We start from the raw sequence: 18,135 nt of genomic DNA on the forward strand, positions 1-18,135 counted from the left end.
TTACAAATAAAATTAAAATTTTTGACTTTTTTTCTGTCTGTGTTCTACAAATAGAGGCAAAAAAAAAAAAACATAATAAAAATTAATTTACATGCAAACAGATAAAAAATAAACAGTTTAAACAGAAAAACACAACATATGAATACAATACAATACAACTGATTATATGAATATTGGCATAAAGTGCATATGTGTTCAATTTTGGTGCATTTATGCAAATTGTGCTGTGTAAAAAGTCCAGTAGCGGTAGTGGGTGCTGTGACAAGTCCAGAAACATCCAAGCTGTAGGTGTTGTCCTGGTTGAGAGCCTGAATGGCCTGTGGGAAGAAGCTTCTCCTCATTCTTTCCAGCAGCTGTGTATTACTCTGATTCTCAGTAATGTCTTTACCAAAATGGTGATTAACTCCATTTTTACTAAGGGCTGGGACTTTTACACGGTACATTTGCTATACTGAGCGTAACATGCTGCTCTATTCAAATATAAGGGAGTGTTCTGCTTCTGTTCCACACTGTCTCTGGTTTTGTATCTGGTAGAAATTAGTCTGTCACAGAGAAATTGTCCAGCTCTTCCTGAAAATTGGACGAACCATACTTACTATTTCACCACACCACATCTATCTCCATATTTCTCTCTCTTTGCTTTTCACATGAAAAAAAAAAATTGCTTTTCACATGAAAGCCATTGTCTGATTGTCAAACTTCTTTTCAGCATAAATAAAATGAAGATTATAGTAGTATAACTGAGATATGACTGTTGTCCAGTATGAACAGTTACAACATGAGGTACATGTACAGTGAGAGAGATTGCTCACGTGATGTCGTCGTGAGTCGTCGCACAGTGTAAACCATATTAACACAACACAGCATTTACCTTAAATAATTATTGTGACACATTTCTAAAGAAAATTTATTCATTCATTCATTCATTCATTTTTTACCGCTTATCCGAACTACCTCGGGTCACGGGGAGCCTGTGCTTATCTCAGGCGTCATCGGGCATCAAGGCAGGATACACCCTGGACGGAGTGCCAACCCATCGCAGGGCACACACACACTCTCATTCACTCACGCAATCACACACTACAGACAATTTTCCAGAGATGCCAATCAACCTACCATGCATGTCTTTGGACCGGGGGAGGAAACCGGAGTACCCGGAGGAAACCCCCGAGGCACGGGGAGAACATGCAAACTCCACACACACAAGGCGGAGGCGGGAATCGAACCCCCAACCCTGGAGGTGTGAGGCAAACGTGCTAACCACTAAGCCACCGTGCCCCCCTAAGAAAATTTATTAATATGTACAAAACTATAGAATTGCTCTGTTCACATACATGTCATAATGTCGTAAGAATTTAAGTGACAGAATATGGAAACTTAAAAATGCTAAAAAGAATGTTTTTTTTCTTTAATAGTGCATATCTATTAGAAAATACCTAATGCTACAACTACCTTCCCTCCCACGTGAGTGTTTAAATTTACTTCCCTTATTAATAAATGCATTAATCATCAACTTAATTTATTAAAGTTCAGTAACCTCTACCATGTTAAGGCTGTGGTGTGGTGTCATGAACACTGGGCGTAAGGTAGAAATAAATGCTGGTTAGGATGTCGGTATATCACAGGACACACCCACAATATTCCCACAAACACCTTCGCATCCACGTTCATTGAGGGATGTGGTAGCTCAGTTGGTAAGGTGTTGGACTACTGATCGGTAGGATGTGAGTTCAAATCCAAGGGCCACCAAGATGTTACTCCTGGGCCCCTGAGTAAGGCCCTTATCCCTCAATTGCTCAGCTGTATAATGAGATAAATGTAAGTCGCTCTGGCATCTGCTAAATGGCATTAATGTGAAAATTCACATGCGGGGACAGAATTACCGGCATGTTTTGTGGAGGAAGAAGGAAACCAGAAAAAACACACAAGACGTGAACACGCACATACAGTAGTTACATGAGTTGTGATGCAGAAACTCTACCCGCTGTGCCACCGTGTCACACTCCGTACACTAAAGTAAATAAATAATAGCACTGTCTTGACTCAATTGTATACACATACAGTGTGCTTGTACACCCATTACATTTTTCCTATTTAATTATTTACAGCCAGTTCGAAACAGTAAAATGCATTTAACCAGCCATCATATAAGACCTCAGTAAAATAGTTTAGAAAATCAAGGACTGCTGATTTAATGCACACATTTCGAGCATTTTAAGAGCTCAACCATAACATTTTAGATCTTCAGAACTAGCCTACTGTTAAAGGTCATATGAAATGGAGGAAGAGTTTACTGTAATGCACAATCAAACAATTCCAAATCGTAAGGCAAAACTTTTACAGGCAAAGGTCACTGTGAACATAACAGAGTTCTTGTGTTTTGGAAAGTGTTGTCCAGGGCAGCCATGTTTGTAGGCCGAGTGTGTAGAAGTCGACCTGACACCTACATTATACTCTTTAAACAACATAATATAACGTAACATGGATATAACAATAAATAATGAATGAAACAAGAATTTTATACCTGGTAAGAAGATTATCCAGTTGTTAGAGATCAGCAGCATATGATGAGAGAAAGATAATGAAGAAAACGATGAACTCTTTATATAGAGCTCTCTCTTAATATAAAAATGATATTAAGAAATAAATTGGACAAATTGTATGTATCTGATTTTCTAGTTCTGGGTTTTACAGAAGTGACTCATCTCTGCTCCGTTAACAATTTACTGCTATATTTCTCTTCAAAATTCTCCTGAATATGAAATTATTTCGATATGCACAAGTATGTGGGTGCATGACTTCGACAGAGTTTGCCCATTAGTTGCATAAAGCAAAGGAAGCTGAGCTTAGAGAAGAAATTATTATTCAAAACACTTGAATATGTGCAATTCATAAGTACTGCAGTTTTGTTTTAGTGAAGAGAGATAAATTATGGCTGCTATGTATGCTCACACTTTTAATGCGTGTAAAAGGAAGAAAAGACACCATTAGTGCGTTTGATGTTTTCATTGCTATTTTACTTATCTATCATGGATATCAGGGTTAAGAGCTCTGTAAAAAATTGCTGTCATTTCTGTTCAGTATTTCCCACACTAATACCTGAATTAATACTTAAATATGATCTAATGAGTTAAGGCATGTACTAATCACGAACTTCTGAAGAGCTAATCTTAGCTATGACATGAGTTTTGTGAATTCATGTGTGAATAACAACCTTGCATTGTTTATTATTTAGAAATAAATTCATATTAAAAAAAAGTCTAAAAGTCTTTTTCTATATTCAAACATTGTTCAAACTGTTCAGAGAATTGATGTGAATTTTTGTAGCTAGTGTCATCCTGAGTATTTAGAGTAGTTACACTCCTACTGATTTACCAGGTTTCAGCTAAATATATTCATTTAAATGTACTGTTTCATCCAGAAGTGATCTTTCAAATCATTTAACAGCCAAATTAACGGTTTAGCTTCTTCGCCACAAAGTGTTGATGTTCACTATTATTTTACTGAGTTAGCTAGCGGCATCAGCTAAAACTGTTATCACCGGAATTACTGCTAGCTAGCTAGTTAGCTCTAAACGGTTTTGATATAATGGAACACTGTTTGTCCTCTCACTAGAAAAAAGTTTAGAGTTGCAGATTCTGTTTAAAGGTTTCAGCTTTAACTGTTTCAGATTTTCGTTGTCAGTAATGCCTCCAGTGAAATATGGCTTATCAAAACAAAAGGTGATATTTTTGTTGTCATCTCAAATTTGCCTGTGAAAACTTAACATATACTAAAAATTATGAAAGTCATGTCATATAAAATGAATAAATGTGTAGAATTCTGTAGAATATATTACATTTTGTATCAGTTTTTTGGAATTTTCAAAATTATCTATTTACTAATCATCTATTAATCTTTAAATCTATTTCAATTTTGTCAATTTCGATTTTACAAATCTAAATTTTCTTCTATTTTTTTTTAGAATACTAATTTTTTTTTAAATTATAATTAACATTACATTTTTAAAGATCAATAATCATCGGTTTTGTTTGAAGCATCTTTGTTGTTTATACATTTCTGTAATGTTATGTTTCTACACTTTGAGTTTTGAACTCTCTGTTCATTGAGATGTATTCCTCAATAATTAGAGATTTTGATTACTAAATATAAAATCTGCTGTTTAGTTAAAAATAGTGAGCTGGACAAGTTCCTCTCTGGCTTGAAGCTTCAATTAACAACGATTAAAAAACTTGTATTGCAATCAAGGGGCTCTGTCTGAGTCTATAACCCGACAGCATGGTAAACATATTGGATTTTTTTATTTATTAATTTTTTTTAACAAGTCGGTGTTCAGAAATCTCTTGATGCTGCAGAATGAAAATAGAGTTCAGTATAACCAGCTGCAGCAACCTCTGACTGGGGATTTAAACTGACTTTAAAGAAAGAATAGCTCAATTAGCATCTGCTCCTGTCAGCAAGCCCGCTGTCTTAATGTGCAAATTCAGATTGTTCCCACAAGTGCTTTAGCAAATCCTCTTATTAGTATTATATAAGCAGAACAAATGTGTATAGAAGAATTCACTTTTTTGCAAATGCACACTTTTAGAATTCAGTGTGAAATTTACAGTGTAATTTAAAGAATTATGAAAAATAAAAACACTGGGGCATACGATATACAGCGATCATGTTCATACGTAATCTTCCTTAACACCATTAGCCTTAGTGACTCACTTCATGGATAATTTCAGTTCCTTTTTCTTTAATTCACTCTCAGACATAACGGGTACAAATCTCTACATTTTCTTTTGTCCTACTTGTATACATCTATTCTTAGAAAAGTGCCTGTAGTGCAACTTTACTCTAAAATCTAATTAGACAACCATATCCAGGTTTGCAGATGAGAAGTACAAAAGGTGCAAAATTACAGGTACAGCTTACACTCGTTTAGCTCTGTTCTCTGTTTGATCCGTAAATGGGTTAAATATTACATGTAGAAATTCCACACAACAGTTTTGTCTTTGTCGTCCAGTTTACACTACTTTTTATTTTGTAAGACAGCACAGCGGGAAGCCATAATCACAGAGCTGTTTGTGTCTTTCCGTGTGTATGCATGTGTGTAATTACCTCACGTCTTTCTTATGCCTGTGATGAGATCCAGTGCTATAAGACTCAATCCTAATAGCTTCTCAAAGGTAAGCAATGTATATAACACATTGTTTTGATTTGACCTTTTACAGCAGATATCCAGACAATTTGTAATTGCAGTTTTCTTGTGTGAGCTTCTTTAGCTAATGCGCAAGCTTCTTGAGTGAAATCTTGTGCTAATCTGTAACCCAGATGTAAGAGATCTGCTGAGCTACAGAAATGTTTAGCACCACGCTGACAACGGCACAGGAGATTGGCACAGCGATGGTACAGCATGTGGAGTGATCATGCTAGCCACTAAATGCGCTTCATTTATGAGTAAGGCATCACAACTCTTTTTTTATGTTCTAAAGGTACAGCCTGACGTTTTCCATGCAATTATGCAATATGAACAAAGATTTGCTTAAGCCTCAACAGTGTACAGTATATAAATGCACTCGATCAGATATTCTCAACTCACATACTCAGAAGTTTCTATTTTTCCTGCTTTTAACACTTCTAGAATATCAGCTTATTATAAAAGCCCATGAAATTTACACAATTTACACAATTTTCTCTTTTCCCCAAACATGATTGATCAGCTAAGACATGTTTACTTGTCTGATGTTTACTTCCGTAATTTTGTACTACGGCTTCAAGGCTAAAAAGATATTTATATATGTCTTTTTTTTTTTTTTTTTTATTGTGGTACAAACTTCAACATTACATTTCGTGCTTTCAACATTAGTTTCATACAGTAGCATTAAAAAAAAACTAAAGAAATAGGCTTCTCTATGGAAAAATCAACAGAATCAACAGAGAGAAGAGCTGTGTAGAGCCTGAAGCAAAGGGCTGGGCTTTTTCACATAGCAATGCTCCAGGGGGAGAGATAAGATGAAACACAGGACAAAAAAACAAAAGAGCAACAGTTTTTAGTGCATCTCAGGCCCAGTCCACATGCATACAGATTGTTTTGAAAACATCTTTTTTCATCGAAGCATTTCACTCTACACAAAACGCATTTTCTGCAAAAAAAATAAATTGTCGACATGAAAGCACTCACACGATTAAAACCCGCTTAATAAATGAGCATGGCAGCCGAGTCAAAAGTCCCAAAAACAACGCTCAGGTCCCCTTCTTCCTGGGTTCTTGTGCTTAAGATTAGATTTGTGTTAGATTTGTGCACTCGCAGTGTGCTCGCAGTGAGCTGTACTGTACAGCAGCAGAGTGCTGGATTCAGCAACGCTACCGTACGTCATATTCTGGCACCTCCATGGATTCATGGAAGTAAAAATAAAACAAAGCAAAATCCAACTGCAAACATGGTCTTGAACAAGAAATTACAGACCCTATATTAACCAATTTGATCAGCATCCATGATAAACGGAGCCTTTGCTTCAAAACTGCAAAACCTCATCCACCAGTTCACATTAATGACTTCAGCGTAGTGCGGTTTTCCAGTTCACACACAAAAATGTACTTTCTCCACGTTGGAAAAATTTCACTTAAAAAAAAATGTTCTGAGTATTTCAAGACATTGTTTCTTTGTGGACACATAGGGAAAATTGGAGAGAGAAAGAATAACCATATAAACGCGTGGACGAGTCAGTAGGGTGAATTTCATCACTCGGGTGCGGATGTCGTTTTTTTTACATACTGTTGTACTGTTCATGTAGCGGGTGTGTTCATGCCATAAGTGAGGTGGACAGTATAAAACGTAGACTAATTATAATGAGAGAGAGCAATGTGGTGGGATTTTGGTGAATTTGTAAAACCCCAAATCTAACCTTTATTTTAACATCCATAGAAACCTTTCATTTAAATTGACGTATTTACTAATTAACAATAGAGACTGTGTAGCCAATGGGACAGGAATCGGATTGTGTGTGTGTGTGTGTGTGTGTGATGCATCTAGTCTGAAAGAAAGTGATTTGTGCATGTTGTCTGGCAGTAGAAATTGGAGTGAATCATCTGCATCTGTGTAGTGATTACAGAGGGATTTGGCAGGTTAAACCAGAGAGCAGTGAACCCCTCACTGCCACATGCCATCTTTGTTCTCAGCCTCACACTGTTTAGACCATTAACTCCTCCACCTTCATGAAATCGTTTTAAACATTGCTGATACAGTACCAACAGAAACTGCTTTTGATTACGTACTTTTTGTAAAATAAATTTCCTTTTATGGTAAACGTTTTTTTTTTCCTTCTTAACTTTTGATTAGCATTGAAACGTTGAGTGACGTGCTATAGTTTGTAACACTGTTATAACCAGTGTTTAATAAAGATGTAAATAAAATAAATCTATGATTTCAAAAGAAGTAAAAAAAAAATTTAATTGCTTGTTTATTTATGGAAGGAGACTTCGGAGTTAGCTGATGGTAACAGTCAAAGATCAAACTGTTCCAGGGAAGATTTCAAGACACAGCACTTAACACTTTCTCAATAACATAAAACGTTGTTTTTATTCTCTTATTAACGTCAAAAGAGAGGAAAGAAAGCGAGTTTGTTGATATATACTGTTTATAGTTGTTATGATCTATAAGTCAGACATTAAACGAAGGGGTAAACAGATACAAACTGAGCCTTTATTTATTAAAAATGCAATCGTTGGTTATAGTATTAGAGAAACCTTTATTTTGTCACATATACATTACAGCTCAGTGAAATTCATTCTTTGCATATCCCAACTTTGGAGGTTGGGGTCAGAGTGCAGACATAACTATGATACAGTGCCCCGGCACTGTGAGAGTTAAGGATTTGCTCAAGAGCCCAAAAGTGCTGGGGTTTGAACTCCGATCAACAACCCAGAGCCTTAACCGCTTGAGCCACCACACACATGCAGTAACACTTTAATATGACAAAGTGACTCTAGTTGCACATTTTCACTAACATGAGCTTCCAGGAACATCAGAAGCTAGTGACTTGGTGTGGGCATGTCCAGAGTTGTAACATTTACTGTAACACATAACATGGAATGACTTGGTGCAGCAGCTACCAATGGGAATGAAGACAGTATAGTGCACGTGATTCGTGACAAAGCACAAACTGCTTCTCCTTCATCTTGTATGATACAATGCTGATATACACTGCTGCGGTTTTATACACAAATGCCAAATCTCCCCCAGAATGTTTCATTTTAGCAGCAAAATGTTGTCTATTGGAATGAACAACCTGCTAATAAACATCATTGCTATGGCAACCAGCAGTAGGAACGTCTTCGTAGTACAGCAACTAACGACTTGACCGTAGCTTAAGAAGTATATTACGCATTCGGTTGTGATGCTTTAGGAAAATCATCAGCTTTGTAGTTTAGTGCAATTACATAAAATAAATAAGATCTGGCCGAGTGTAAAGTCTATGATTATCTGTAATAAAGTAAGAACTAACATGCAAATATGTACCAGTAATTCCACTCTGCTTAGCACACTTTAAAATAAAGTACTGTGTAATTATTGCAGGTTAATAGATCTATCATACCTCAACATCACTAATGAATGTTTGTGTACAGTTTGAGCTCGCATCGACATGAGACCACAACAAACACACAGCGAGCGATCATTATTTGACCGTCACCCTCGACCCCATAATGGCTTGAGATGGCGGATAAAGACGCAAAAGACAAAAACATGCATTAGCCATATCGAGAGCAGAGCAGGAGTCATCATTTTCTCCTGTCCCTGTACTGTGCCTGTGCTTGGTATGATGGAAGGAGATGGTAATGCTACAGGACGTGTTGGGGTTCGTTCTGATATTCCGGTCCCAATGAGATGATTAAGCAGCTTGCGCTCATGCAGCCGATCTAAACATGGACTCCGAATAATAAACGGCTGTGGAGTAAACACAGAGTGCACATGGGAAGGGCAGTGGTGTTTTGGCAATGCATTAAGTCCTGGCAAGCGAGATCTCTGGGAATTTAGTGGCGCACAGATTGTTATAATGGGATAGTTACGGTGTGGTGATGAATGCGCTGTAACTTTTAATTGTGAGTTTGTTTTGTTTCTGTCCTTGGAACTGCCTGGATGAGAGGAGCATCAGCTGTGATTATTATGATTATGTTTTCTGGAGGGAAGCGAAGGAATCGTATTTGATTATTAGCCAGTTTGATAAGCCAATGAACTTGAAAGGATGAATTATTAAAAAAAAAGAAAAAAAGAGAAAAATAAATAAAATAAATAATGGAATGAATTTTTGGAATATAACTAACTCTCTCTCTCTCTCTCTCCCTCTTCCTCTCTCTCTCTTTCTCTCTCTTTTTACAGCAGCAGAGGGGAAAGATCTTCCTTCAGGTAGGATATTTCCAGGCCTGCATCCTGTTCCATTATCCTATTTTAGCTTGTACCTTTTTGCCTTCTGTTTTTTGTCCTATCGTCTATTTCCCTCACCCTTTCTGCTTGATGTCCTTAATTTGCTATCTTTTCAAATGTTTTATTTTACATCAGTGTGTCTGTAGGGTTTTTATGCTAATTTGAATCTCGTTATCTTTTACACTTTTTTGTGCTGCACTATATTGTAAAGGAACCAGTGCTAATTGGTTTTTGTGCCAAAATTTGACTTGGTTGAGACTATTGAGCATTTTTTTAGGAAGTGAGGTCTTTAAATATTGCGCACACACACACACACACACACACACACACACACACACACACACACACACACACACACACATGTGTGTGTGTGTGTAATGCTGCACTGTTGTACCTAACGCAACACTTAACCTTAATGCCTTAATTTCATAACAGTGACCAGCAAGATTTCAAGGAGAAAATTATATTGTGCATCACCCTGGGACATTTTGTTCCCATAAAGATGCACACACATACACACACACACACACACACACACACACTCAAACTAATCTTTCTCTTCTCTTCCACTGTGGCTCCTTTCTGCCTTCTTCATTGATTCCCTTATTGTGTGTGGTCATCACTGTTGATCTTTCAAAGCGCTGGAGCTCTTTGTCCCTTTTTTTCATGCTCCAGCATTTTAATGTCTTACAGACTTTTGGTACAGCATGTCATAGCCCCCCCAAACCTACCCACCCACCCTTCATGTCCCCTCTCTTTGTCTCTCTCTCTCTCTCTCTCTCTCTCTCTCTCTCTCCTTCCTTATCCACCCGAGGTAAAGAGCTGCCTCTGTCACAGAAGACGGCACTCGTTTGAGCAGGCATGAGTTTGTTAAACACAAATTGTTTGTCTCTTTATCACCACAGAGCTGCACTGTAAAATCCCTGGCTCTGGATTGTGCCTTGTTTTCTTTCACTAGTAGCAGATGTGACACACATTTTGCTCCCATAAGCATTCATATTTGAAGTGTCACAACCTGCAACGGAAATGGACTGTAAATTGGAATTATACATCATGAGTCTACACAAACTAGCTCATAATATTGGTTTCTCCTCTGATTCATGGACTCAGATTCCTGTATTCATGAATCATTTCTTCTCTGATTCATGACACATTTAAATTTTTTTTAAATTATAAACATTTTTTGGTAACTGTATTGATTTTCAAAAACAGTTCCACTTCAATCTTATGGGTTATTCCGTGTATTTTTTTTTTATGACATCTAGTCCCAGTTAAATCCAGTTCAGTTCCAAGTTCTAACACTTCAAATGGAAAAGGTGAAGGTGGGGCTTTATGGGGGATTTGGGGACTTATATAAGATACTGAAGTTTTCTGAGCAAACACAGCAGTCAGTCATGTCAGTAACAACAACGCTATAACACGCAAAAGCATCTTTTGCTTCAAAAAGCTGTTCCAAAAAAATGCCTTTTGGTGTAATCTTCACTAACTCTCACTACTTTACGCATAATTGATTGAGTGCCCCACAGTACATGTCCAATTGGCTCCATCCAGCTCGAAGCTCACTCTCTCTAAGGAGCTGATGATGTGGCTTGATGCATTTAGCATCCAGCACACAGCAGGAAAAGATCATCATCATGGATTATCATAAAAGCGCTCTAATGCCGTTGCTCCTATCAGCCAATCCTAAAATCCAGCTCCCATTCATGCTGGTGTAATGGGAAATGTGTTCACAGTTTAGCATCAATAGATTTCATAATGGCCTAGAGTGAGATGCAAATTTCTGATTGGCAAATAACTTGCTTTTTTGCGCCTTGTAGTCGTCTCCGTCAGATAAGTGGATTTCTTTTATACTGAAGACAAGCTAATTATTTCTCTGTCTTTATAAAAGATCCAGAGGCATACTTCAATCAGATGTGTATTTTTTTTTTTTTCAATCATTATTAAATCTGAAAACATGACTACAACATGTTCATAAGCTGGCGTGAATCATCAGGAAAAATGTATAGAGTTAGAGCTTTCCAGGTAACATTAAGATTTTTGAATATTCAGTATTCGATTCCTCATACTCAAATTTGGAAGCACACAATCATCTAGAATGTGTTTGTATACTTTAGCATTACAGTTTTTGTTCACTGGAACCAAGTCAAACATTTTTCAGCATGATTACGCTCCTGTGCACAAAGCAATCTTAATGGCGACATTGGTTTTCCAAGTAAGAACTTGATTGGCCTGCAACAGAGCCCTAACCTCAGCCCCAGTGAACAATCAATCAGTAGGAAAAAAATGGGGTCTCAGGGTTACAGTTAACTCACAGACCTGCATAGTGTGTTTAATACACTCTGTTCTTTACAATATTCATATTGTCCAAAGTTGAGCTTGAACAGAATCGATTTCCCACCCAAACTTATACCCTCTTTTTTTTTTCGTTGCTTCCAACACTAACTTCACTCTACTGGGAAATTCTGAAACTCTACTCTGAGTGAAGCCTTTGAATAGCAAATTTTGCAACCGCAAGGACTAAAACATGATGCTATACATACTGCAGATCCGCACAAGCCACATATGACAGTGTTGAGTATTATTCATTTTCTTTTCGTTTCTTTGAAAAGGAATGTTTGGGACTTTGTGGTGACATCTCCAGTGGTGAACTATACAAAACACAACACAAGAAAGACCAAATGAAACTAAACTAAAGAGAAAACACAATCAACAAGATTTTTTAGCATAAGCAGAAGAGAAAAAAAATGAATGTATTTAGCACCTTCATGTGGGTTAAACATTCAGGGTTCAAACAGTAATTCTCTATCATTAGGTCAGCAGCTCAGATTCAGATCAGCACCATGGTTATCTGGGTTGAAGCTCACCACCAACAATGAGACAGAGAGAAAGAAAGAAAGAAAGAAAGAAAGAAAGAAAGAAAGAAAGAAAGAAAGAAAGAAAGAAAGAAAGAACACACATGACATGACCGAGCGATTTCTTTTTGATGCTTGATATGTCCATCAAACGTTTGGAAAATGATTTTAATAAATGCTTCCATATGTCTTGTATTGATTGCTTGAATTGTTTGTTTGTTTGTTTGTTTTTATGAATTCTATATTTTACTACAGTTACACAAATTAGATGTCCGAGCATTTGATGAGCATCCAAGTTAATGTTCTACATGATGCTTCTTTATTCCTTTAACCTCTTAAGACTTATTAATCAATCACTACTGTAGTCTTGAATCTGATTGGTCAGACAGTGCAGTGGTTCCAGCTGCATTTCAAATCACAGGTTTATACTAATGCACTGCTTCTAATATGTATTTTTATAGTAACAGTTCATTCACAGGGACTTGTATTGTGACCAATGCACAAAATATGAAAACAGATTTTGTAAAACAAGTAGTTACTTAAAAATGAAAGTCATTTTTAATGGTAAAGCTTTCTGTAAGGTTTACATTTACAGCATTTAGCAGACACTCGTATCCAGAGTGACTTAAATTTTTTTTTAACTCAGTTTATACACCTGAGCAATTGAGGGTTACAGGCCTTGCTCAGGGGCCCTGTAGTGGCAACTTGATGGACCTGGGATTCGAACCAATTAGCTGCTGATCTTTAGTCGAACACCTTAACCACTGAGCTACCAGCTAGGATCTTCAACAACTTGTGGATGTTCAACAACATTAAATATAACTATAATGTTAAGAAGTATATTGTTAAAAGGGAGTGTGCTAGCCTAGTGGTTAAGTGGTTAGTGTTAAGGTGGTTAGTGTTGGGCTACCAATAGGAAGGTTGTGAGTTTGAGTCCCATGTCCACCAAGGTGCCATTGCTGGGCCCCTTAGCAAAGCTCTTAACACTCAGTTGTATAAAAATAAGATAAAATGTAAGTTGCTTGTTCCATGTTACAGAATTACTGTACTTAAATAATCTGGATCTGCCAGTGAGTTCTGGGTCTTTAAGTGTTAATCATGAGGCCTGTTTTTTAGTCTGCTGAACACCAATCAATGTGTCAGAAATCATTCATCTGCTTAGGTTTTTGATTGTATATTTTAAAGTTAAAGTTGAGTACAAATTAAAGCTCATTCTCTTGGTCAGAGTCTGATTTGGTCAGAGTTAGGTTTGAAATTCTACCTGCTTTTATCCAGAGACATAAAAATAAAACTTTACTCAAAGTACATATTTTGTCTGAGGGTGTTCACACTCAGCCAAAATTATGAATAATTCATAAGGCCAGGAATATAAACAGTAAATGAATTCAGAAATCAGAGTGTTGAGTAAACATCTTGCTTGTGCGTGAGCTGAAATTGCATGTGAGAAACGTGTACAGACATTGAACTGAACGTGATGGCAACTGTTGCTCTGCATGATGTTGTGGCTTGCCATGATTAAGTTTAAAACTTGACCCTTTTTTCATTCCATTAGGCATGCTGTAACCCATTACTAATTTAACCAATTTATTTAAGCTGGCAAAAACCAGCAACATTCCTATTATAAATATAAAATGTGTTGTTTAGATTTTCTACACAGAAAGACATCTTGTTATCTCATTGACATTGAGTAAGCTATCACCTTGATGTTATCCCTGTGTTATGGCTATTCAAGAAGTTTTAAGCAAACATAAAGATGAATCATTGTTATTGTAGGATGGAAGAGAAGATCATATGAGCAATAACCTTCTACAGAATAACCCGTAGTGTGTGAAAAATACTACAGATAGGTTTAGTGAAAGGAGCACCCATACAGTAAAATCTGCCTTTTTTCTAAATCTGGAGCACGTATAATTATTTTCCCATTAGATCAGAATAAAGAGCTTCTCCTTGTACTGTAATTATGGTACTACAAATATAATTAACTTGGAATATACACATAATAGACCTTTAAGGTTTATTACATTCTCTTCTGTACTGAACCAGTCATCTGTTTGGGGCAAGATCCTGAGCTTGGTTTAGTGCGTCTGTTGAGTTTCCACACGTTCTTCCAACATACACTTTGGGTTACTCCAAGTTCTTTGGTTTTGACTGACTTTCACATTACTCCCGTTTTGGAGTCCTTGCACTGGCTCCCTGTTAGGTTTAGGGTTGATTTTAAGATTCTGATGCTTACATACAAGGCCTTACATGGGTTGTCTCCTCAATATTTGACATGGTACATGATATTTGAGATGTACTTATAAAGGCGCTATAGAAAATAAAGGTTATTATTATTATTATTATTATTTTCAAAACATGGGACGAACATGTGAAGTGTTTCTGCAATAAACTCCAGGTGCTGATCAGTAGTTGTGGGGTGGATGGATGGATGGATGGATGGATGGATGGATGAATAAATGAATTGATGAATGGATAAGGACCACAGAAATTCAGCTTAAGCATGTGTGTAACCTGACTCTGAATAAAAGCATCTGAATTTCAGCTATCAACTCTCATGAAGGCCCATGATGCATAAGGATAAAAACAATTATAGACACATCTTATTACACTCATCCACAGCATTTCTACTGTGCACTTGCAAACTGATTCTCTTTAAATCAGGTCACAGGTTTACAATAGATTTTAGACCTGAACATTGAGATGCTCCGTTACATTAACTTGTTTTCTAACGTTAAACCATTAACCTTAAACCATTTCTGTGTTGAATTGGGTGGATGTTTAGGGGTTTTATCTTACTGACAGATCCACCTTATGGATAATTCCTAAACTTCTGGTAGACATGAGCAAATGAGAAAAGTTATTAAAAGGTTTATGAAATCACAAGTGTACTTCCATTTGGTAGAATTTTTCCTGACTTGGGGGTGTTGTAGAAGCACCTCCTTCTCAACTAGTGACTTGCTAATTGTGCCCTTGTGTACCCTTCGTTAGCACCTTTTTTTTTAGCTGTGTATAATTTTCACATTCAGCTAGCTGTGTTTTTGTGTGTATATGTGTGTATTTGTGTGTGTGTGTGTGTGTGTGAGAGAGAGAGAGAGAGCGAGAGAGAGAAAGAGAGAGAGCGAGAGAGAGAGAAAGAAAGAGAGAGAGAGAGAGAGAGAGAGAGAGATAGAGAGAGGGAGGGAATTGCAGCATGGGTGCAGAACAGGTGCTACCCTTTTGCTTGCAGCTCTGCAGCTCTTAATCACAGGTTTTGTAATGTATTTGTATAAAGTTTGCAGGAGTGTTGACATATTTGGACAGTTGAAGGTGCAATTAACATTTACTTAAGAGATTGCTGTAGCTGCGTTGTTTGTAATCCTACAAATTTATGAGTTTAATGCCTGGTAATGTTTGAACCGACATGACCACAAGTTCTCTCCAGTTCAGTGCACTCGCAGAAAGACAAAACCACAAGTGCACTCGGAGAAGACCACTGAGTGTTAAGTTTGCCATTTGACCCTTCTGATGCCGGTACACTGCATACCAATGGAAGATGGTGTTACCGTGTTGTCCATCGGTCTAATGAGGAAGGAAACAATTATATCTTCAAACATCCCCAGTCATGGAGGGCAGATAAAACAGCTGGCACTTGAATACAAATTTTGGCTGCTGGCAACAGCTCTGCACTGCTGAACAACGCTTTTACTGGATGTCTCCTCAGGGAAAGATGAAGCAAAAAAAAAAAAAAGCTTTGTGAGTGCATGTAGCTTTCCAAATAGGATAAGTTAATCAAAGACGTAGGGATTAAAACTGTAAAACCAGCTTCAGTTCTTGGTCCCTGTTGTGCTTTTCTGTGACAGATTGAACTATACTAAAGACTGCAAGCAGAAATTATGATTAAAAGCTCAATGGTGTTACATCTCAAACATGTTTGTAACAGTTTCAAGGTTGCAATAAGAGTCAGGGTTAATGTTAACAGTAATGATGTAATCAAACAAATAAGAACGATTGGGAATGAATAATAATTATAATCTGTTTTATATAAGAAACTTGTGACAAGGGGAATGAAGAGTTTTACATAACCTAAACACTGATTTACTAAGCTGCAAAAATAAACAACGTATACAGTCAATTCTATACAAACTCACTTTATTACTATTTTACTTTATATGGCGCTTTTACTACAACTTTTCGAAAATCTGGTTATGGTTTGAAATGTGTCCTTAATGTGCCAGCCAGAGGCGATGGTTCTGAGACAACGTGAGTAAAGAATCCTGAGAGGACCCAGAATCAAAAGGGAACCCATTCTCTCCTGGGTGAAAGCTGATGCGGTGCGATTATGACTCAATTCTTACCCATCATTACCTGTGTATGTTAAAGTCAAACAGTGTTAAGTGTATTGAAAGGATCTTTATGAGCATTAGAGTCATCTATGATTTCTTTAGTTTTTTTGTTTGTTTTTTTATATCTATAGTATCCAAGAGAAGTTTTCCTCTAAATAATGATTCAGACATGAGCATAAACCTGCTTCAGTAAGTGCAATATTAAGGGTATATGTGTGGTAACATCCACAGCAACCTCACACAATCTTTAGACTTATATGGGATGTTGGGTCATTCTCAGTAGCAGCAGCAGTGAAGCAGTGATTCACCTCCAGTGTAGGAGGTGCCAAGCAAAAGCAGCGTATCAGGATGGAGCATGCAGGACTGGAGGGCAGATAGCATCAGGATCATCAGCATCTCAAGCTGAATCAATATTCACAAAAGAAATATGTTTTTTTTTTTTAGAGCTGATCTATAAACTCCACTAAGATCAGGACAGAGGGTCAACTTTCATCACCTGAGTCTCCAAAAATAACAAGTGAAATATTTTGTAAAAATTATATATATATATATATATATATATATATATATATATATATATATATATATATATATATATATTTATTGCCTAAGTTTTTTTTTTTTTTTTTTTTTACATTCAGAGAAAATCTTACTAGAAAATAGTGCATGTATTAGAATGGAATATTCTTTTCATTTTGACTAGCAGCAGCACTGTAAGCATATCCCAGCTTAGACATAGAGTAGATACTGACAACATTAGCAAACCTAGCAAATGTATTTATTTATTTGGCATAAATAAATGTGGCAAACCCCAAAACATTTTTAAGAATTTTTACTAAGATTTATAATAAGATTTTTCATAATTTGAGAAATGTTGCTTTATTAGATACTTCACTTGCATAATTTAAAAAAGTCCAGAATGGTCCAGACTTTATTGGACTATATTCACACTAATCTGAATATAGATATGACAGTTTGGAGAACTAATCAGATACAGATACTGTAGTTGTATTGCTTTTCATTGCAATCTCCCTGCTCCATTATATTTCTTGAGATGTTATTCTTTATGAAGTGTAATGGTTTCCAGTCACATAACCCTTGCTGATAATTTCATTACTCACGAGATGAGGTTAAAACCCCAGATCTCTCAATCCTGTTGTTCTTTTCTTGGTAAATAACCTTTTCCTACTTGGATATCATATCCTTGCATATGAAAGAAGGACTTTCCAAGGTAAGCTTGAACTTTATCCTCCATCCCTTAAGAGACGTTTGCGCCACTGTTTGCGCCACTGTGCGTATGGGTCACTACCCATTTACCTCCCTTAACAGGGTTTATGCTTTGTAAGTCACGGATGCCTCCTGTTTGCTGTAGTCAAATGTCACTGAATCTCATCTGTTTTGTTATGGATGAGTAGAGGCACCACATGAGGAAAAGAATGCTTAAAGTGAATAGAGCCACTTGGGCATGAAAGCTTGTGGCTTTCCAGCTGCAGTCAGTATTGGGTTTAGAGGGCAGGAACCAGTGAACTGTTAGTGACAATCTAAAGAGCCT

At 36.8% G+C, this 18,135-nt stretch overlaps 1 protein-coding gene across 2 annotated transcripts in view; it reads left to right on the forward strand.

The window, feature by feature from the left end:
• Positions 1 to 18,135, forward strand: part of edil3a (EGF-like repeats and discoidin I-like domains 3a) — a 174,682-nt gene that overhangs the window by 40,979 nt on the left and 115,568 nt on the right. The window contains exon 2 of one of the 2 annotated variants that reach the window (XM_060884204.1): positions 9,365 to 9,391. In XM_060884204.1, the coding sequence (XP_060740187.1) occupies positions 9,365 to 9,391 (27 nt within the window). The remainder of the gene's footprint in view (positions 1 to 9,364; positions 9,392 to 18,135) is intronic. The other variant, XM_060884205.1, reaches the window with a different exon arrangement.

The sequence above is a fragment of the Tachysurus vachellii genome, chromosome 12, assembly GCF_030014155.1.
Source record: "Tachysurus vachellii isolate PV-2020 chromosome 12, HZAU_Pvac_v1, whole genome shotgun sequence".
Taxonomy (NCBI): Eukaryota; Metazoa; Chordata; class Actinopteri; order Siluriformes; family Bagridae; genus Tachysurus; species Tachysurus vachellii.